This window comes from Amphiura filiformis, chromosome 5 (assembly GCF_039555335.1).
Source record: "Amphiura filiformis chromosome 5, Afil_fr2py, whole genome shotgun sequence".
Taxonomy (NCBI): Eukaryota; Metazoa; Echinodermata; class Ophiuroidea; order Amphilepidida; family Amphiuridae; genus Amphiura; species Amphiura filiformis.
The window spans coordinates 26,011,105-26,035,363 of NC_092632.1; the positions used below are offsets into that span (position 1 = coordinate 26,011,105).

A 24,259-nucleotide genomic window follows, 5' to 3' on the forward strand; every position below is an offset into this window, starting at 1 on the left:
ATGGCAGAGTCCGTACCACGGCCAGATGGTACGGGTGGGCTCACGATACCACAGCTTGATGAGTTAGATACAGGCTCAAATGCACAAGAAATAGCAGCCTTCAAGAACAGACGCATGAAGCGCAGACCAACTCTTGCAAAACAGTACCAGTCGATAGCTCAGCAACGCAGGATACGGCGTTTATCCATTGGCCAGAACACACCCCAGCTGCTTATTCCTCCTGAAGTCACTCACAGAAAACCACAAAAGGATTCCGGTGAACAGCAGGATGATTCTGAATCTCTAACAACAACCAATGGGGTTGCTGAAGCCGACACCAATCCAATCTACAGATTAGAGTCCATGAAATCAGCACATGCCTACGAAGCTCATACCATCAACTGGAAAGAAGACCAGGAGGAGATAGAGATGAAGAAGAGACAAGAGAAGGTGCTACGTAGTGCGGGTACATTCAGGAAGCACATGTACAATCTTATAGAGTCCATGTTCTTCAATGCTTTTATCCTGGTGGTCATTCTTCTGAATACAGCAATACTGTGTGCTCTGACATTCAACATGGTAGTGGTGCGAGTAGGTAATATTTCGTTTTTGTAAGATTGGCAAATATATAGGCGATTGGCGAATACATTGTAATGATTTTATAAATAAAATAAAAAGTCTCTTATCCCCACATAAAACACGAACGAAATAGCCTGTGGGATTTCATCATTTTGACTTAAAATGGATAGAAACCCTTCCTAACAGTTATTATTAACATTATTTTATTTGGTAAAGAATAACTAAGTTGAATTTGATGGAAGATCGTACATTATAGCTCTAACAAGTAATATTTCTTTTGTTATCTCAACCAGGCTGGTATTTCACATTTTTAGATTACATCTTCCTGGTCATCTATTTCATTGAAATGTGTTTGAAAATCTACGTCTGGCGACTTGATTATTTCAAAGAGCAGTGGAATATCATTGGTGAGTTTTATTTGAATACGAGTACCTACCCAGCAAGCACAAACATTTTTTAAAACATCATTTTTGTTTGTTTGTTTAAAAAGTTTTAAGGCAATTGGCAATGTTATCAACCTGAGTAACCTGCTACATTCAGTAGATAGCAATGTTATCAAATTGGGTTACCTGCTATCTTCAGTAGATAGCAATGTTGTCAACCCGAGTAACCTGCTATCTTCAGTAGATAGCAATGTTGCCCAAAGAATACAGTTCAAGAGTCTTCTCCAGACATTCAAAGCATTTCACACCCAATCACCTGATTACATCTCTTCTTATTTTCAACCTCGGACCCACAAAACATCTTATGCGCTTCGATCTGACGCTGCTGTCACATTTGAAGTGCCGCGTTCCAAGAAACAAGCTGGCGATCGCGCCTTTTCAACAGTGGGGCCGCGCCTTTGGAACGAGTTGCCCACCACTGTCCGTGGTCAAGAAAATATTACCACGTTCAAGAATCTCCTTAACACTCACCTCTTTCCCACTGATTAGCTCTTTTTCCTTTCTTGTCTTCTCTCTTTTAGCGCTTTGCCTACTTTTGTAAAAGGCGCTTAAATAATCGCATTGTTTATGTTTATGTCAACCTGAGCAACCTGCTATCTTCAGTAGATAGCAATGTTGTCAACCTAAGTCACCTGCTATCTTCAGTAGATAGCAATGTTGTAAACCCAAGTAACCTGCTATCTTCAGTAGATTAAAGATAGCAATGTTGTCAACCCGAGTAACCTGCTAACTTCAGTAGATAGCAATGTTGTCAACCTGAGTAACCTGCTATCTTCAGTGGATAGCAATGTTGTCAACCTGAGTAACCTACCATCTTTCGTAGATAGCAATGTTGTCAACCTGGGTTACCTGTTATCTTCAGTAGAAAGCAATGTTATCAACCTGAGTAACCTGCTATCTTCAGTAGATAGCAATGTTGTCAACCTGAGTAACCTGCTATCTTCAGTAGATAGCAATGTTGTCAACCTGAGTAACCTGCTATCTTCATAAGATAGCAATGTTGTCAACCTGAGTAACCTGCTATCTTTAGTGGATATAGCAATGTTGTCAACCTGAGTCACCTACCATCTTTCGTAGATAGCAATATTGTCAACCTGGGTTACCTGTTATCTTCAGTAGAAAGCAATGTTATCAACCTGAGTAACCTGCTATCTTCAGTAGATAGCAATGTTGTCAACCTGAGTAACCTGCTATCTTCAGTAGATAGCAATGTTGTCAACCTGAGTAACCTGCTATCTTCAGAAGATAGCAATGTTGTCAACCTGAGCAACCTGCTATCTTCAGTACATAGCAATGTTGTCAACCTGAGTAACCTGCTATCTTCAGTAGATTAAAGATAGCAATGTTGTCAACCCGAGTAACCTGCTAACTTCAGTAGATAGCAATGTTGTCAACCTGAGTAACCTGCTATCTTCAGTAGATAGCAATGTTGTCAACCTGAGTAACCTGCTATCTTCAGTAGATAGCAATGTTGTCAACCTGAGTAACCTACTATCTTCAGTAGATAGCAATGTTGTCAACCTGAGTAACCTGTTATCTTCAGTAGATAGCAATGTTGTCAACCTGAGAGTCACCTGCTATCTTCAGTAGAAAGCAATGTTGTCAACCTGAGTAACCTGCTATCTTCAGTAGATAACAATGTTGTCAACCTGAGTAACCTGCTATCTTCATAAGATAGCAATGTTGTCAACCTGAGTAACCTGCTATCTTTAGTGGATATAGCAATGTTGTCAACCTGAGTCACCTACCATCTTTCGTAGATAGCAATATTGTCAACCTGGGTTACCTGTTATCTTCAGTAGAAAGCAATGTTATCAACCTGAGTAACCTGCTATCTTCAGTAGATAGCAATGTTGTCAACCTGAGTAACCTGCTATCTTCAGTAGATAGCAATGTTGTCAACCTGAGTAACCTGCTATCTTCAGAAGATAGCAATGTTGTCAACCTGAGCAACCTGCTATCTTCAGTACATAGCAATGTTGTCAACCTGAGTAACCTGCTATCTTCAGTAGATTAAAGATAGCAATGTTGTCAACCCGAGTAACCTGCTAACTTCAGTAGATAGCAATGTTGTCAACCTGAGTAACCTGCTATCTTCAGAAGATAGCAATGTTGTCAACCTGAGCAACCTGCTATCTTCAGTACATAGCAATGTTGTCAACCTGAGTAACCTGCTATCTTCAGTAGATTAAAGATAGCAATGTTGTCAACCCGAGTAACCTGCTAACTTCAGTAGATAGCAATGTTGTCAACCTGAGTAACCTGCTATCTTCAGTAGATAGCAATGTTGTCAACCTGAGTAACCTGCTATCTTCAGTAGATAGCAATGTTGTCAACCTGAGAGTAACATGCTATCTTTAATAGATAGCAATGTTGTCAACCCAAGTCACCTGTTATCTTCAGTAAATAGCAATGTTGTCAACCTGAGTAACCTGCTATCTTCAGTGGATAGCAATGTTGTCAACCTGAGTAACCTGCTATCTTCAGAAGATAGCAATGTTGTCAACCTGAGCAACCTGCTATCTTCAGTACATAGCAATGTTGTCAACCTGAGTAACCTGCTATCTTCAGTAGTAGATAGCAATGTTGTCTAACTTCAGTAGATAGCAATGTTGTCAACCTGAGTAACCTGCTATCTTCAGTAGATAGCAATGTTGTCAACCTGAGTAACCTGCTATCTTCAGTAGATAGCAATGTTGTCAACGTGAGTAACCTGCTATCTTCAGTAGATAGCAATGTTGTCAACCTGAGTAACCTGCTATCTTCAGTGGATAGCAATGTTGTCAACCTGAGTAACCTACCATCTTTCGTAGATAGCAATGTTGTCAACCTGGGTTACCTGTTATCTTCAGTAGAAAGCAATGTTATCAACCTGAGTAACCTGCTATCTTCAGTAGATAGCAATGTTGTCAACCTGAGTAACCTGCTATCTTCAGTAGATAGCAATGTTGTCAACCTGAGTAACCTGCTATCTTCATAAGATAGCAATGTTGTCAACCTGAGTAACCTGCTATCTTTAGTGGATATAGCAATGTTGTCAACCTGAGTCACCTACCATCTTTCGTAGATAGCAATATTGTCAACCTGGGTTACCTGTTATCTTCAGTAGAAAGCAATGTTATCAACCTGAGTAACCTGCTATCTTCAGTAGATAGCAATGTTGTCAACCTGAGTAACCTGCTATCTTCAGTAGATAGCAATGTTGTCAACCTGAGTAACCTGCTATCTTCAGAAGATAGCAATGTTGTCAACCTGAGCAACCTGCTATCTTCAGTACATAGCAATGTTGTCAACCTGAGTAACCTGCTATCTTCAGTAGATTAAAGATAGCAATGTTGTCAACCCGAGTAACCTGCTAACTTCAGTAGATAGCAATGTTGTCAACCTGAGTAACCTGCTATCTTCAGTAGATAGCAATGTTGTCAACCTGAGTAACCTGCTATCTTCAGTAGATAGCAATGTTGTCAACCTGAGTAACCTACTATCTTCAGTAGATAGCAATGTTGTCAACCTGAATAACCTGTTATCTTCAGTAGATAGCAATGTTGTCAACCTGAGAGTCACCTGCTATCTTCAGTAGAAAGCAATGTTGTCAACCTGAGTAACCTGCTATCTTCAGTAGATAACAATGTTGTCAACCTGAGTAACCTGCTATCTTCATAAGATAGCAATGTTGTCAACCTGAGTAACCTGCTATCTTTAGTGGATATAGCAATGTTGTCAACCTGAGTCACCTACCATCTTTCGTAGATAGCAATATTGTCAACCTGGGTTACCTGTTATCTTCAGTAGAAAGCAATGTTATCAACCTGAGTAACCTGCTATCTTCAGTAGATAGCAATGTTGTCAACCTGAGTAACCTGCTATCTTCAGTAGATAGCAATGTTGTCAACCTGAGTAACCTGCTATCTTCAGAAGATAGCAATGTTGTCAACCTGAGCAACCTGCTATCTTCAGTACATAGCAATGTTGTCAACCTGAGTAACCTGCTATCTTCAGTAGATTAAAGATAGCAATGTTGTCAACCCGAGTAACCTGCTAACTTCAGTAGATAGCAATGTTGTCAACCTGAGTAACCTGCTATCTTCAGTAGATAGCAATGTTGTCAACCTGAGTAACCTGCTATCTTCAGTAGATAGCAATGTTGTCAACCTGAGTAACCTGCTATCTTCAGTAGATAGCAATGTTGTCAACGTGAGTAACCTGCTATCTTCAGTAGATAGCAATGTTGTCAACCTGAGTAACCTACTATCTTCAGTAGATAGCAATGTTGTCAACCTGAGTAACCTGTTATCTTCAGTAGATAGCAATGTTGTCAACCTGAGAGTCACCTGCTATCTTCAGTAGAAAGCAATGTTGTCAACCTGAGTAACCTGCTATCTTCAGTAGATAGCAATGTTGTCAACCTGAGTAACCTGCTATCTTCATAAGATAGCAATGTTGTCAACCTGAGTAACCTGCTATCTTTAGTGGATATAGCAATGTTGTCAACCTGAGTCACCTACCATCTTTCGTAGATAGCAATATTGTCAACCTGGGTTACCTGTTATCTTCAGTAGAAAGCAATGTTATCAACCTGAGTAACCTGCTATCTTCAGTAGATAGCAATGTTGTCAACCTGAGTAACCTGCTATCTTCAGTAGATAGCAATGTTGTCAACCTGAGTAACCTGCTATCTTCAGAAGATAGCAATGTTGTCAACCTGAGCAACCTGCTATCTTCAGTACATAGCAATGTTGTCAACCTGAGTAACCTGCTATCTTCAGTAGATTAAAGATAGCAATGTTGTCAACCCGAGTAACCTGCTAACTTCAGTAGATAGCAATGTTGTCAACCTGAGTAACCTGCTATCTTCAGTAGATAGCAATGTTGTCAACCTGAGTAACCTGCTATCTTCAGTAGATAGCAATGTTGTCAACCTGAGTAACCTACTATCTTCAGTAGATAGCAATGTTGTCAACCTGAGTAACCTGTTATCTTCAGTAGATAGCAATGTTGTCAACCTGAGAGTCACCTGCTATCTTCAGTAGAAAGCAATGTTGTCAACCTGAGTAACCTGCTATCTTCAGTAGATAGCAATGTTGTCAACCTGAGTAACCTGCTATCTTCATAAGATAGCAATGTTGTCAACCTGAGTAACCTGCTATCTTTAGTGGATATAGCAATGTTGTCAACCTGAGTCACCTACCATCTTTCGTAGATAGCAATATTGTCAACCTGGGTTACCTGTTATCTTCAGTAGAAAGCAATGTTATCAACCTGAGTAACCTGCTATCTTCAGTAGATAGCAATGTTGTCAACCTGAGTAACCTGCTATCTTCAGTAGATAGCAATGTTGTCAACCTGAGTAACCTGCTATCTTCAGAAGATAGCAATGTTGTCAACCTGAGCAACCTGCTATCTTCAGTACATAGCAATGTTGTCAACCTGAGTAACCTGCTATCTTCAGTAGATTAAAGATAGCAATGTTGTCAACCCGAGTAACCTGCTAACTTCAGTAGATAGCAATGTTGTCAACCTGAGTAACCTGCTATCTTCAGTAGATAGCAATGTTGTCAACCTGAGTAACCTGCTATCTTCAGTAGATAGCAATGTTGTCAACCTGAGAGTAACATGCTATCTTTAATAGATAGCAATGTTGTCAACCCGAGTCACCTGTTATCTTCAGTAAATAGCAATGTTGTCAACCTGAGTAACCTGCTATCTTCAGTGGATAGCAATGTTGTCAACCTGAGTAACCTGCTATCTTCAGAAGATAGCAATGTTGTCAACCTGAGTAACCTGTTATCTTCAGTACATAGCAATGTTGTCAACCTGAGAGTCACCTGCTATCTTCAGTAGATAGCAATGTTGTCAACCTGAGTCACCTGTTATCTTCAGTAGAAAGCAATGTTGTCAACCTGAGAGTAACCTGCTATCTTCAGTAGATAGTATACAAATATATTATACAAATATATACTGCCATGAGAGGTTCTGGTTAAAACTATGGGCCCGAGGTGAGATCAATAGTACTATTTTCCTGAGGGGCGCAGCCCCGAAGGAAAATAGTATTAATTGATCTCAACGAGGGACCATAGTTTTAACCAGAACTTCGAATAAAGGCAGTATATATTTGTTTTATATACTTCATTAATGTTCTTTGTTCATTGATTGGTTAAAAGGAAATTATTTGACGTTTTGACTCTCCAGCTTCTATCCTGAGTGAACAGCACGACCAATTTAAGCACAACCTATATTTTACCCTTCAAAAAATCGAAATCACGCTATGGTAGTTTCGCGTGCGTGAACTGTTCTGTCGCATCAAATGCGCGCACACAGAAGGCATGGTCAAAAGTACTATTTACGGCTTGGAGGTACTATTTACGGCTCATCCGGGACATTGAAAATACTATTTACGGCTTAGAGGTACTATTTACGGCTAGGAGTACTGATGGTAGAACTATTTTTGGTCATGTGATCCACTTTTAACCAATAATTAATGAAGTATATAAACTGCCATGAGAGGTTCTGGTTAAAACTATGGGCCCGAGGTGAGATCAATAGTACTATTTTCCTGAGGGGCGCAGCCCCGAAGGAAAATAGTACTTTTGATCTCAGCGAGGGACCATAGTTTTAACTAGAACCTCGAATGAAGGCAGTATATATTTGGTTTATATCCTTCATTCATAGATTTTTTGTTCATTGATTGGTTAAAAGATTATATGAAAACTCCACCATGCTTCAAGATAGGCCTAGGTAGGGCCTATGCACGGCAGTCCGGTTTAGGCGGTTCAAAAACTCGCACTGTCATGTTCATGTGTTAGTGGTTTTTAAAGCTTACTCACTGTCAGTGTTTATTTGTTGAAGTTGTTACATGTAAAAAGATTTACATGTGTAAACGAAGGCCATCGTGCATTCGGGATAGGCCTCCATACGCACGGTACTACATGTACTAGGCCAGCTACCTTCATGCATGCATGGCCTAGGCGGTCCGAGACTGGTCTCGCACTGTCAGTGTTTGTTTTTAAGCTTACCGTGTCAGTGTCGCTCTGAATCTGACTGTGTTGGTCTGTGGTATGAATTCAGTAAATATTCCTGCGCTAGAACTGGTAACAATTCAAATTAAACAGCTGAAATTGTGATCTTCTTCAGCAGTAGCAGCCCACTCCAGCTTGATTTATATTTCGCCATTTTTGTGTTGTCGTTTCTCGGCAGTGACAAAATACTCTTATAGTCAATGTCGACGTTCAATGTTATTGTTATGCTTTATGGACTGCGACGTGGGTATGCAGCTATCCGTATATAGTAACTATTCAGAAATACTATTTACGGCTTGGATGTACTATTTACGGACGTAAATAGTACTTTTTGCACTTCCTCACAGAATAGTGTGTTTATTTTTGATCACGTGACACACTTTTAACCAATCAATGAACAAGAATCTATGAATGAAGGATATAACAATGTTGTCAACCTGAGTAACCTGTTATCTTCAGTAGATAGCAATGTTGTCAACCTGAGAGTAACCTGCTATCTTCAGTAGATAGCAATGTTGTCAACCCGAGTAACCTGCTATCTTTCGTAGATAGCAATGTTGTCAACCTGAGTCACCTGTTATCTTCAGTAGATAGCAATGTTGTCAACCTGAGAGTAACATGCTATCTTTAATAGATAGCAATGTTGTCAACCCGAGTCACCTGTTATCTTCAGTAGATAGCAATGTTGTCAACCTGAGTAACCTGCTATCTTCAGTGGATAGCAATGTTGTCAACCTGAGTAACCTGCTATCTTCAGAAGATAGCAATGTTGTCAACCTGAGTCACCTGTTATCTTCAGTAGATAGCAATGTTGTGAACCTGAGTAACCTGTAATCTTTCGTAGATAGCAATGTTGTCAACCTGAGTAACCTGCTATCTTTCGTAGATAGCAATGTTGTCAACCTGAGTCACCTGTTATCTTCAGTAGATAGCAATGTTGTCAACCTGAGTAACCTGCTATCTTCAGTAGATAGCAATATTGTCAACCTGAGAGTAACCTGCTATCTTCAGTAGATAGCAATGTTGTCAACCTGAGAGTAACCTGCTGTCTTCAGTAGATAGCAATGTTGTCAACCTGAGTAACCTGTAATCTTTCGTAGATAGCAATGTTGTCAACCTGAGTAACCTGCTATCTTTCGTAGATAGCAATGTTGTCAACCTGAGTCACCTGTTATCTTCAGTAGATAGCAATGTTGTCAACCTGAGTAACCTGCTATCTTCAGTAGATAGCAATATTGTCAACCTGAGTAACCTGCCATCTTTAATAGATAGCAATGTTGTCAACCTGAGCAACCTGCTATCTTCAGTAGAAAGCAATGTTGTCAACCTGAGTCACCTGTTATCTTCAGTAAATAACAATGTTGTCAACCTGAGTAACCTGCTATCTTCAGTAGATAGCAATGTTGTCAACCTGAGTAACCTGCCATCTTTAATAGATAGCAATGTTTTCAACTGTAGTAACCTGTTATCTTCAGTAGAAAGCAATGTTGTCAATCTGAGTCACCTGCTATTTTCAGAAGATAGCAATGTTGTCAACCTGAGTAACCTGCTATCTTCAGTAGATAGCAATGTTGTCAACCTGAGTAACCTGCTATCTTCAGTAGAAAGCAATGTTGTCAACCGGAGTCATCTGTTATCTTCAGTAGATAGCAATGTTGTCAACCCGAGTAACCTGCTATTTTTAATATATAGCAATGTTGTCAACCCGAGTAACCTGCTATCTTCAGTAGATAGCAATGTTGTCAACCCGAGTAACCTGCTATCTTCAGTAGATAGCAATGTTGTAAACCTGAGTAACCTGTTATCTTCAGTAGATAGCAATGTTGTCAACCTGAGTAACCTGTTATCTTCAGTAGATAACAATGTTGTCAACCTGAGTAACCTGCTATCTTTCGTAGATAGCAATGTTGTCAACCTGAGTAACCTGTAATCTTCAGTAGATAGCAATGTTGTCAACCTGAGTAACCTGCTATCTTCAGTAGATAGCAATGTTGTCAACCTGAGTAACCTGTTATCTTCAGTAGATAGCAATGTTGTCAACCTATAACCTGTTATCTTCAGTAAATAGCAATGATGTCAACCTGAGTAAACTGCTATCTTCAGTATAGCAATGTTGTTAACTTTTGTAACCTGCCATCATCAGTAGATAGCAATGCAGTTGTCAGTTTGCGTAACCCGCTATCTTCAGTGGATAGCGATGTTGTTAGCTTGAGTAACCTGTTATATTAAGATGATAGCAATGTTATCAAGTAGATACAGCCCTGCTTAAAATACACAGCCCTGCTTAAAATACACACCCGGGACCTGCTTAAAATCAAGCCGTTCCCTAATGTTTTCCTTTCTTCTGTTAATGTTATAGATTTTATGATTGTTCAGACAAATATAGCCGATTTCCTAGTGTCCACATTGGTAGGCAACTCTGTGCAGATATTGAGTTTTATCACTATATTCAGGGCCATGAGAGCACTAAGGGCACTCCGAGTGCTCAGAACTGTCAGGTAAGTATAAACTTTTTTACCACTGTCAAGACTTCTTACACCATATCCCTATTTTACAGGATTCGACACTTAACAAATAAGACATGTTGACATCAAAATATACCAAATGTTGATTTCAAAGAACAATCACACCTAGAAATTAATGAATTAGTACTCATTTTAAGACTAAAATTATCAAATTGTTGCTATTTGTATTTTCACCAAAAGACCATTCTTCCAAGATTTATCAGTGGGATTGTTTGCCTTTACATACCAGCATACCCCTACCTGCAGGCAGGGGCAAAAACATTGAAATAATGACAATGTTAATCATATCTAAATACGACTGTAATGAAAGATAGAGATGAAAAGACTAGATTGCGTCTGATGTCAGGGCAAAGGTGCGCTGTGATTGGTTGCCAACCTGCGCAGTACGGCATTTTCTGTCTAGTTGTCAGAATTTTAGATGGGATTTAGTCTTTCTATCTCTGTCTTTCATTATAGGGATGCCTTTTTTCTTGTTTTTGTTCTGCAGATTTCTGAAGAGTTTGCAAGTGATAATGACAACCTGTCTCCAGTCTGTGCAGTCCATGGGAGCCATTACCATGCTCATCTCCCTATTCCTATACATGTTTGCTGTGATTGGTAGAGGCCTCTATAATGAGGTGGATCCAGGACGGTTTGGCAATCTGGGATCAGCTATGCTTACATTATTCCAGCTCCTCACATTGGATGATTGGTTTTATATATTCACGGATGCAATGGATAAAGATCCACGTAAGCAAAAACAAAATAATTATTGCTTGCTTGTTCAAAAACTGTTGAGTTGGTCAGTTGGATTTTCTCTTTTTCTTGTTAAGATAGTAAGAAATAGAATAATTTGCTTAGTAAAAAACCTAAATATAGGTGTAAATAAGAATATTTCAATTGTTTTTATTACATTTTCCCCAGCTTTCATTTCTAAGAAAAGGAAGTAAACTGATAGGCCAAAGAATGCATTTTTGGGAATTTTCCCATTTTGTTACCCTTAAGTACATCAGCTGCAACTTTGAAATTAAACTGGGCGCTGTGGACGATTAATTACATAACTATGAACATTTGCATGTTCACCTGGTTTCTATAAATAGTCAGCTGCGAATAGAGTAATAATAATGTATATATAATCTTGTTTTTACTTTTCCAGAGTACTGGCACATTATTTTATACTTGATCCTGTACATTGCTACAGAGTACTTCATATTCCTGAAGTAAGTAATGATCTACCAATCTAGAATTGTAGACATCAGATGTAAATTTGAAGAGATCAGATGCAAAAAAAAACAATATATCCATTTTTCTGTGTTCTGTTTTTGATCATATTATGTGACACGATCAAGGGGAATGAGTCGGATGTCGCTAACATTGATTTTGAGATATTGGCAAAGAAAGTGTTAAAATTCTTTTGTTTTCTATTGTTTTCAGCTATTGATAAATCGAGGTAACTTCGCAAAGAAAAGTCGTATTGACTTGGGGTTTTCAGTTTCTGAAAGCTCCAAATGTCCTCTTTAGAAACATATGTAAAACTCATTTTCGACCAAGGTCGACATGTGACTCATTCCCCTTGATCATGTCACATATTGGATTTTTTAAAAGTAGGATGTCAATTTAAAGCTAGTAAAATATAGAAAAAGTTTGAAAATTGCATATATCGTGTTTTGCATCTGAAATCTTCATGTGTAAGCTTATGTACACTGGATTTCACTGGTTCTAGGAGCCCAAGGTCTCAATTCTCCCAACTGATGAGACTCATCAAGCTGACAAAACAATCACGCATAGCATTACGCCTCAATATTTCTGAGATACATGCTGTCACTCCACCTTGAAGTAAACAACCTAAAATATTTGGACAAAAGTGACATTTTCTCTTAAATCATATTATTTTGCAGTAATAGAATTGAAATATAAAGGGCATAGTATTATCCTTTACACCCAAATAATGTATCCTTGGCAGTAAAAATGTTTAAATTATGAGTTTGACTGGGCTTCACCCATTTACATTTTTACTGCCTCCTACACATTATTTGGGTATAAAGGATACTGCATTACCTTTTATTTCTTGTAATAACTACTGTTATGTTGCATTATACCCATGCAGCTTGTTTGTTGCTGTGCTGGTTGATAACTTTCAGCTGACTATTGAGGCTGCTGCTGAAAGAGAGACTGAGAGAAGAGCTATTATAGTAAGTTCCGATAGGCACTAATTTTTTGGCATCAAAGATTACAGGTTGAAAACTGGGCATTATTTGTTAAGAAAAATAATTACACAAATCAGTGCGCAAGAACTCACTAAGTCAAAGTAACCTCATTTTAAATTAACACTCCATACACTTCCATACTTGGTGTGTGGATTTTAACTGGAATTGCCCATTTACATCCATTTCAATATTCTTCCCTCTCACATTTAGAAAGCTGCAGATGATAAAGATGAGGATGAACTGGCAAAACAAGAACGATTACAAAGTAAGATTCTTTGTTGATTAGATTACAAATACAACTTTAAATAAATGTGGTGTTAACAAGCAAAATCAGTCTGAAGTCCCAAATATTCAATTTTCATTTTTCTACTTTGTTTCATATGTAAAGCATTTGTGAAGCTACATTTTGCAGAAAATTACATTAAAATTGGACTGCTTGTTCCAAGAGCTGCTTGTTCCAAAGATATGAGCAGTTGAAGGGTTTCCAAAACAATAGGAAACATAATTATTTCCTTTGTTTGACTATATCTCATAATCAATATTTTTGACTTTTGACTGATTTTGCTCGATCACATCGCAAATGATTAAGGCCATCTTAATTTTATATTTTGTCTCAAAGCCCTTCCCAAGTTAAAAACTAATGCAGAATGCATTTTTTTAGAGTTTTTTTTAACTTTTATTTTATCTGTGGGATGAGCTTTTTGACAAGAATGCACCACCTTTTCATCTTTCAAGGAAGTTTCACTGTGGTCAAGATGAAGAATTTTGAGATTTACGATTTAGGCTATTTTGATGTCTGGCGATGTCAGACGTGAGACTTTTGTGTGGTGGATTTGATAAAAAAAAAAAGGAAAAAACTGAATAACGCACAAAAAGCGGGTGATTTTACTAATGCGTGCAGGGGCTTTGAAACGAACTATTAAATTAAGATGGCCTTTTTTTAATTAGGACTTGATCAAAATAGAATTTAAGGGAACCTATTTGTTTCATAAGTCCAAAGCCTCATGCTTGTGATGTTCACTACCAAGTGATCAAGTAATGACCAATTCCACAGGCTATCTGAATCTACTTTTGGTAACGCAGTGCAGTGGTGTTACTTATTGTGCTTTGAGCATGAACATCACATATGGAATTGATATAGTAGCAAGTTTTTCATTATGAACCTGGTTTTTTTTGCAGTGAAGTCTTTTTCATCAGAGTCTGTGGTGAAGATACGGAAAACAGTTGCTGATTACTACACAGATGAAAGGGAATATTCAACTATGTAAGTCATTTAAAGGAGGATTTCGTGATCCTAGCATCCTCTTTTTATGACATTTTTCAGTAGATATTCACGACAAAAGCTTATTCCCAAAATTTCAGTTGATTCTGATTTTGCGTTTGTGAGTTATGCATGCTTATGTGTATTACACTACTCCATAGACAATGTGTTGTAATTTAGTTCTGGTATACCAGAACGAAATTCAAATTTCACGATATCTTGGCCAAACGAATTAATCTGCAAGAATTGTTTTGTACATAAACATTATGTAGCCAAAGGTTTCCAGTGATATAAAAATCTCAACTTTTTTTGAGAAAAGTGGGGGGACGAGGCTGTGGATCACGAAATGCCCTTTTAATATTCAACTAGACTCTGATCAGCTTGGCATGACTCGTAACATCGTGGATTGATATAGAATGGTGTACACACACTAGGAACTGCACTTTGCATATTTGTGACTGATGCATGCTTTTGTGAATTTTGTGACTTTATTGACTCACACAGTAACAAAAAACAATAATTCTCCTCCAAACGCAAGTCGAGTCAGTTCTTTTGAGGGGGCGCAACACTAAATAAGCGTCCCATAGGATAACGTGTGATTTTGGCCTACTTCGAGCGCCATTCCTGGCGTCCCTGCAATACTTGACAAAATAAATTTGGTATCAAATTAAAGCTCTGTTTCTGTAGATTCCAAAACTTTTGTCGGCATATATCGATGACCGTTGACTTTTTTCGCTATTTCGCGGTGCAAAAAATATGGCCTAAAAATATACTAAATTCACCACTCACATTTCAAAATCGGAAGTTGTCTTCATCCGCCACAGAGAATTGCTTTTGAGATAAAATGTCCGGTTTTTTCTGCATGTTATCATTAAAGACACTTGTCGAATTCATATGAGCTGATATTGAGTGATTTAAAGTGAACCTGTCGGTAGATATGGTCGCTACAATCTCATACTCACTATGGACTATATTAGCCGAATTTCGTTCTTACATAAAATGCGTAGTGATTTAGTGTTGCGCCCCTTGATATGTTACGACCGTCCCCATGCCCTGTATGTACTGTGTTATGAACATTGCGTATTTTAGGTACCAACTAAAAGTGCTCTGCCATAAAAATCCATTCAGCATTTAAGGGCATGAACCCGTAACTTTTGATGGGATTTTCAGAGTAGGGAGCTCTCTATTTGTATGTGAAATTTACCCTGAGGCAATGGAGCCCATGTGTGCCATTTTAGACAAATCTTTACATGTGTGTTGGTTTGGGCTTGCTACAAATAAAGGTTCCATCCTGCATGCAATTAGGTCTCGGCCATCTTGGTTCTCAACATTAATATAATGAAACTGCCGTACAAAATGTAGCTAACAAAATGATGATGCTTGCTTGTTTTCAGTGACAAAGAGTACCTTGGTCATTTGTTGAGACTAATGGCATCCTTAGAATACAATGGTCATGTATTACAAAATCAACAAGGCACATTAGATAAGATGATAGACATGGTACAAGTGGTAAGTAATAAGGAATTGATCAGTGTCGGCGCTAAGATTTTTTTGGGGTGGGGCCACACCACATTTCGCCAAAATACATTCTAGAAACGCTTGCTGTTAGAATAAGAAAAATTTTAATGCTAATTTATTGCACATTCTAGGGAAGCGTGGTTACCTTTTTAAAATAACCGAGTGAGAGGGTTTTCAAGAAAATTTTTTCCTGTCAAAACTGAAGCATCCTCTGTATAAAAGAAAATATGAATATTAACTGCACATCATATATAACGATTCGTGATACCCAATTATGGCGCATTTGATGCCGTTTAAGAGGCAGAGAATTTTATTTCAATTTTATATACGCCAAAATTTTTTTTTAATTGAGCAAGAATAAGGATAGAAAAAACGTTGAAAATCCTATGTGAATATTACATTAGACCCGGCAAAAGATTACTGTTTCGTTTTTATGGTAATCTAATCTTTTATTTCCTGAAAAAAAACATTTGGGGTCTAAAATGGAATTTTATGTAATTGATAAAACATCGAACGTGTATACAAGAAAATGGTAGGTTCCTCTATAGTATTTTACTGACCATGGAAATGTACCAGAGTATGTACTGACACCGTGAGAGCACGTGTCAAAATCGATATCATGTATTGTCCATATAGACGCGCATTTATCATGTTTATGGTCGGATTAACAACAATTGAGCGCTATTAATACACATTAATGTATTTAGGCAAATAAAATTCCAAAATATGGTACGTTTTCTGCTTTTGCTTGTCACGTGGTATGCCTATATTGAAGTTGCGATTATATCTTCAAATAAGTTTCAAATGAATTCCATGAAGACAAGTGGTCGAGTGGTCCAAGGCGCTAGGCTCATAGAGCATTATAAGCGGCGCCGTGAGTTCGAACCCCGCCTCTGCCAAATTTTAAAAGAAGCAAAATTTAAATTTTACTTTTTTAAATTTCATATTGGGGAAATGTGACTGGGAGAATTTATGTATGGCGTGGAGTGGTGTGGGGTGGGGCGGGGCAATTCAATAACAAACTAGAGCGGTTCCCGGGCTTCGCGGTTCTCTTCTTTGGTGGTTTGTTTTGGTACTGAATGGTACATGTGTTTGGGGGGATCATTGATGGTGTTTGTGATTGATTGGTTTAGGTTGGGTGATGTATGTTTTGTTTCTGTTCAGAACCTTGTGGGGATTTGGCGAGTCGAGGGGTGGGGGTAATGAGTTAAATGTTTGTAAGAAGGGAAAGTGAGAGGTTAGAGAGTTAAAATGAGGTAGACGGTAGAGGTTTGTAAAGGTTGAAGGGAAAACATAGGAGCATGGACAATTGGCCTGGTGAAATAGTTGTTGAATAGAAGTTGAATGTATAATGTTTGTTGATGAATGAGACCGATTTGACCGAATTAAGGGGGTTCGAAACGATGTTTCTGGAAAACAGAAACTGAATTTAGAACCATTTGAATAGATTGAATAAGTTAAGCTAAATACACTGAGCAAAATAGTTTTTGTTTGAAGGAAATCGGACATACGGTTGTCAAGATATGCATGTTTTTAGTTTCTTTGTATTCTATTGTTTTTACCAATATATTGATGAAGTTAATGAGGAAAATTGGCAAAATGTGCTCATGAATATTCATGTTTGCCAATATTATACCAATATCTTATGAATAAACCTTCATACTACTTTTATTTTATATGATTTTGACATGAAACTTTGCCAATGTGTTTCTATGGCCTAAAACATTACCATGTGATTTTCCCGCCCATCTAATTTGCATATTTGCATAATTAATTAGCATTATACTTAAGGCTAATTAATTATGCAAATATGCAAATTAGATTTGCAGGAAAATCACATGTTAAAGGTTTAGGTCATAGAGACACATTGGCAAAGTTTCAGGTCAAAATTTAAAGGTAAAAGTAGTATGAAGGTTTATTCATAATATATTGGGAAAATATTGGCAAAAATTAATATTAATGAGCACATTTTGCCAATTTTCTTCATTAACTTCATCAATATATTGGCAAAAACAATAGAATACAAAGAATCTTTCAACAGCATTATCTCAAAAACCGTTTGTCCGATTTGGCTCAAATTTTAGAATTAAGATTATTTTGCATATCTCTCTGCAACAAGTCTATTTTAATCTCAATCAGAGCAACTTGATTTTGCCTTTCGTACCACCTTAATTACACGTCTGTCTGCAGTGGATACTTTGAAGGGAAGTGACGGCCCGGGTTGCCAAAAGATTTCAGCCCGAATTGCGGGTCAAATAATCGAAAAGTCGCCCAATTTTTCTCTTTACCATTGGTTTCTATGGGACATGAAATGATCGGAAGTCGCGGGAGCCAATGTTGAAAAGTCGCCCAATTTTTTTCTTAACCATTGGTTTCTATGGATCAGGAAATTGTCAAAAGTCGCGGGGAAAATCTTCAAAAGTCGCCCAATTGGGCTACCAAATCGCGGGTTTGGCAATCCTCACTCACTGACGGGCGCATGTGACGCTTTCTTTGGCGTGGTGTAAACAAAAACATGGAATATAGCATAGGCGTGCGCAACATCATTTAAATTAATTATTATTTACCGATACAACATTGTAGGCGTTTCAATGTACAAAAACTTGTGTCATAGCGTTACGTAATCGCTATCATCATCATCAATTCGCTCAACACGATGAGTCATTCATCAAGTCAAGTACCAATTTCCTTGATGTGTTTATTATACAGGTTTGGGCAAAATCGATTTTTCTTTTATAATATCCCGTGGACGGCAATGCACAAAACGTACTACGCCATAATATAAATAAGGCTAAATAAAAATAAAATGATGTTTCCGGTAACATGCTCTGAAAAAATTGGGACGGAAGGAAGGAAAAAAAAATTATTTACACATACTGAAATTTCGACCCAATTTAACACTTGAAGGCTAGCCAATAGAAAAACAGTATGACTCGGGGTCTCAATCGCAAAAGCTCTTCTCATACTACACAAGTGTGTCGTACTGTCCAATATCATTTACCTACTCTCTGTCATTCACTGTTCTTGTCTATATATAAAAGCTTTTTCTGTTTGTGCAATTATAGAAAACTGCTACATACAATTTGGAAATTTATGCAATACAAAACACTAAACAGATAAAATAATATTTTGAAATGACCATAATTAGGGGTAGAAAAAAGTAAGGAGTCCAAACTCCAAATGGACCCTCCTTATCTTAAATCCAAAAAATAGGGGTCCATAACCAAACTTTTGGGATCCAAAAATAGTCAAATATAATATTAACTTGTAAACAGTTAATGACTTGAACGTGAAATCAATAAGTGTAAATCAAACCAATTTTTTAAGTTTACCTGACTTGGGGATCAAATCTCGACAGAGGTTTCTTGCCAATACAAAATTTTACTAATTTGACCTCAGATGACCCCTGGTGACCCCCAAATGACCTTACCAAAATATGGCTCTAAATGGTGACTGTATCCACCAAGTTTCATGCCCATATGACAGTTTTTACTAATATGACCTCTGGTGACCCCAAAATGACCTTCAAAAAATTTGGCTCTAAATGTTGACTGTACTAACCATGTTTCATGCCCATATGACAGTTTTAACTAATTTGACCTCAGATGATCTCTGGTGACCCCAAATGACCTTCAAAAAATTTGGCTCTAAATGTAGAGTGTATTAACCAAGTTTCATGTCCATATGACAGTTTTAACTAATTTGACCTCGGATGACATATGGTGACCCCGAAATGACCTTAAAAATTTGGCTCTAAATGTTCACTGTATTAACCAAGTTTCATGCCCATATAACAGTTTTAACTAATTTGACCTCAAATGACCTCTGGTGACCCGAAATGACCTTAAAAGAATTGGCTCTAAATGTTGACTGTACTAACCAAGTTTCATGTCCATATGACAGTTTTAACTAATTTGACCTCAGATGACCTCTGGTGACCTCAAAATTACCTTCAACAAATTTGGCTCTAAATGTTGACTGTATTAACCACAGAATTAGAGAAGGAGAACCGGGACTCCCTATACCGCCACGTACAATCGCGCGGTCAGCTATGGGGAGAAAATTTGGGGTATTCGGGTCCTTGCCGACGGTGCGCGGAGACAAACGAAAACAATTCTGCGTCTCATCTGAAGCGTCTTGGTACTCGCGTGCAGGTCGCATCAAGTGCGTCTCTCAAATGCGCCCATCATCCATGTCGCGCTTGCATGACAACGAATGCCTCGAGCGCATTCCGAGGGAAACCGAATACCCCCAATTTTTGCTCCATGCCTGTATCAAGATGGCGGTCGAGTCCTGGTTCTCTGGTTTTAATTCTGTGGTATTAACCAAGTTTCATGCCCATATGACAGTTTAACCTAATTGACCTCAGATGACCTCTGTTGACCTCGAAATGACCTTCAAAAATGTGGCTCTAAATGTTGACTGTATTAACCAAGTTTCATGCCCATATGACAGTTTAACCTAATTTGACCTCAGATGACCTCTGTTGACCCCGAAATGACCTTCAAAAATTTGGCTCTAAATGTTGACTGTATTAACCAAGTTTCATGCCCATATGACAGTTTTAACTAATTTGACCTCAGATGACCTCTGGTGACCCCAAATGACCTTCAAAAATTTTGCTCTAAATGTTGACTGTACTAACCAATTGTCATGCCCATATGTCAGTTTTAATAATTTGACCTCAGATGACCTCTGGTGACCCCAAAATGACCTTCCAAAATTTTGGCTCTAAATATTGACTGTACCCACCAAGTATCATGCCAATGTGATGTGACAGTTTTTACTAATTTGACCTTTGGTGACCCAGAAATTACCCTCCACAATTTTGGCTCTAAATATTGAATCTACCCTATCAAGTTTCATGCCCATATGATAGTTTTTACTAATTTGACCTCAGATGACCCCTGGATGACCTTGACCCATTAACCAATACAAACTTGTTCTGTCTCGGGTCATGATGAACCCACCCACCAAAAAGTTTGGGTCAAATAATAATTGCCCTTGTAAAACAAACTGGGACATCCCCATACCCCCCCCATTTAACATGTGCTTAATATCTGTATCATCCAAGTATCCTCATCTTCAATGCAACGTTCACTATTTATCGCTATGGAATTATATTTACATGTTGAAAAAGGTAGGCCTAGGGTTGAGTTTCTTGACGGGATAATATGCAGGCCTGGGCGAGCGGCATGAGAAAATAAATGTTGGTTAATCCTGAAATCTGCCAGGTTAGTTATTTTAATTTTTATTATATCGGTGCTGACAAAATGCACAACTTCCTCAACGTTTATAAATTGAAATGAACAGTCTTTTATTCATACTTGATAGGGGTTTATCGTTGAGTGTCTAGGACAAGATTACACAATTTTTCGGCCTACATCATTTTTAGCATTTTAACTTTTTTATTACTTTTTAATACGAGCTTTATGGGAATTAGTTCGACAACAACACCGATTTAATGAGCGTTAGGCCTTTGTCTTATAGTGTTAGGCCTACTATTACCGTTTTTATCAAATTTTTGCGGACACAGACAAAATACCCAGCAAACACAAAACGTTTTCGACATCATTCGCAAAAGGTTATAAAAGGTTGTCAGAAAACGTTTAAATGTCGGGTTATATAAAGGGTATATTAAGAGTATAAAACATTTTCATAACCTTAAAAAACATTTTTGATAATCTACTGCTCAGCAAACAAAAATGTTTTACAGAAAACGTTTAAATGTCGGGTTATATAAAGGGTATAAAAACGTTTTAATAACATTCCAAAAACATTCTTGAAAACTTGATACAAAACATTCTAAACAGAATGTTATTTTGGGGTTGAAAAATATTTGCGAAAAAATGTTTGCCCAAAATATTTTCAATAACGTTTTAAAAACGTTTTCATGACCTTTATATAACCCGACATTTAAATGTTATTAAAAGGTTTTGAAAAAACATTTTAAGAACATTTCTGTGTTTGCTGGGTTCAAACATTTTAACATAATGTTATTTAAGTATTGACACAATATTTGGCAAAAATGTTTGTAAAAATAGTTTACAATAACATTTTTTGAAAACATTGAAAAATATTGTTGTATTGTGTTTTCATACAAAACGTTTTAAAACGTTATCATGACCTTTATATAACCCGACATTTTAATGTTATTAAAACGTTTTTAGCTAAACCAAAAGCCAAAATATAACTTATAAAATTTAAAACGTTCTTGTGTTTGCTGGGTAGTTCAATAGTTTATCAATAGTTGTAGGCCTACTTAATATTACGAGTCCTGCTGCACGCTGTTTTCATAAATAAAATAGTTGTGCATAGGCCTAGGCCTATATCGCGATAAATATTATCTATCAATTCAACTGTATTTCTTTAATCATTGAATGGCAGAAAGTCGGGGGAAAATAAAATAATGTGATTTCCAACAACTTCATATCAGAATTTCGACACGGACGACTCTTGAAAAATTTTATTTTTTCCAAAAGTGGCATAAATTATTTCATGTCAGAATTTCGACACGGACGACTCTTGAAAAATTTTATTTTTCCAAAAGTGGCATAAATTATTTTTTTGCGGCACCAAAAAAGAGGGCGGGCGGGTTACCGGAAACCGAATTTTATTTTTAGTAGGCCTAACAAGATGAGTCATACATCATAGTTTATTGGTATCACATTGATACAACCTGATTGGTCCCCATATTTTACTGCTAGAAAGCCGATTGGTCAAAAAGCCACTTGAACATTTGCCCACACATTGATCAGCCACTTTGACCTTTTTATCACGACTTGATCACGCGCCACGATTAGTGACAAGTAGGTCTATTACTAGTAGGGATTTTACGATTTCAATATTACATTCGCATGGACGGTCATTTTTTTTTGCGGGGTCGCTAGGATTCTAGCGAGTAGATTTCTTGCAATATTTGGCTTATTTACCATCCAATTTATATCCTACAATGTACCTGTATATCATTAGCATATCAAGCGCGGCCCAACAAAAATAGTTTTTGAGGTTTCTGATCGTCACGCTGAAACACTTTTAAGGACACAATTTCCTCCGTTTTCCCAGCCATTTTGTTTACTCGTTGTTAACGACGTAACTGATTAGTCTCGACCCCAGAGTGCAACGTGGCTGTATCGCGAACATGACTTGAAGACAGAAACCGGCTGTAAAAGAGGTGGGTCATCTCGCGAGATCTTGTGACTTGCATTGTTTCATCTCGTAAGGTCGATGGCTCAAAAATTATCTTTGAAGTATCACAAATTCCAAGTGTAAGGTACTTGGATACATTAAACAGGATAATTATGATTTAGAAATCAGATATGTGAGTACCAATTTTATATAAATTGACTCAATTGCAAAAAAATGTTGCTACGTTTGTATAGATCCCAATGACACACACAGTGGCATAAGCCAGTCTCTGTGTACAAACGGCGTACACGAGACTGGCAAGTCTATACCACATCGTTACGACTCTAAAAGCGACCGAGTCAATGGGGGATATACTATCATGACTATTGGGCAACTTCCACTTGATTGGCCCTCAGCCAGTCTGAGATAGAAGTATAAATTCGTAACCAATGGCAACGGTAGGCAAAACCGGCTATGCACGACTATGTGCACGACTATATGGACCAACCTCTGGTTGGATCGCACAGAATACAGAGTTGCCAATGCAGATTAATAAGGTATAATATTGGGTGACTTTGTGAACGTCCAACTAAATTAGTACAATTCTGAATACTTCGTTATTCTTTTTGTAGATGTCGACTACCATTCAAATTTAATAGGTTTCATCATTAGCACACACTTGACATATCCTGAAAGTGTCACTGAAAAAAAATACTTCGTTTGTCTGCTTTTTTGTATACAAGAAACACATGAGACATCTGTTTGTGTGGACTTTGTGCAAGGAGCCCAAATCCCCACAATTAAAATAATATACAACTGACTAGGATAAGAATGCACTGGCATCCACTACTCCAAATATTGGACCTGCCTGTCGTCTATGTAACTAAAAGTAAAAATTCCTGTTTATACTTCTCTGCTTGCTATTTTAACAAAATTACAGTACTATCATTGACCAATGTTGCTACGTACATATGTGCTAGATTCATTTCTTATGTTTCTCATGAAAAAACAGGTATCAACTAAATAATTGATACAAAGGGTGTTGGCTCTTATCATAGTTGTTCCTTGTTATGTAAATGAGACAGTTTACACCGGAGATAAGAATGGTATTCTTGTCTCAGGTCTACACTCTGTAGCTTTTTACCACGATTTTAGGGCTTGCTCTTTGTATCTTTTCCCTATTTCATGTGCTCAAGGCAGTTTTTTTCACAGGTGAATGAGTATGAAAAGAGTCTTATCACACAACTATTTGGTGTGGACTAAATATTACATTAGTGTACTCAGGGAATGTAATGTTTGTAATCATGAAAGTAGTGATTACGGTTTGAGACAATAACTATACTATTTTTCTTTTTGGGAGGCAGATGTGTTGCGGGCGTGTCTACTTGGCATCTTTAAAAGTGCACATGTGTATGCAAGCGATTTGAACGAACAATTTCAATAACTGCACTGACATCACTGCCTGGCAAAGAAGATTAATAGTATAGTATATACATGATAGTTTGACACTGCATAGTCTCATAACATTCTTTCTTGTTTGTTTTCTTTCCAGCCTATGGATGATGCATAACATGATGCTTACAATATTTACCTTGATGAGCCTGTTTTCACTAAAAGATGTAAT

General features: G+C 37.6%; 1 protein-coding gene across 1 annotated transcript; it reads left to right on the forward strand.

Moving 5' to 3' along the window:
* LOC140152093 (cation channel sperm-associated protein 1-like) lies at positions 1-24,205 on the forward strand. Its single transcript, XM_072174391.1, has 10 exons — positions 1-574; positions 852-965; positions 10,377-10,515; positions 11,030-11,271; positions 11,678-11,741; positions 12,629-12,713; positions 12,939-12,993; positions 13,908-13,992; positions 15,384-15,498; positions 24,188-24,205. Exons 1-10 carry the CDS (start codon positions 1-3, stop codon positions 24,203-24,205), a joined length of 1,491 nt encoding a protein of 496 aa, XP_072030492.1.
* The last annotated feature ends 54 nt before the right edge of the window (positions 24,206-24,259 follow it).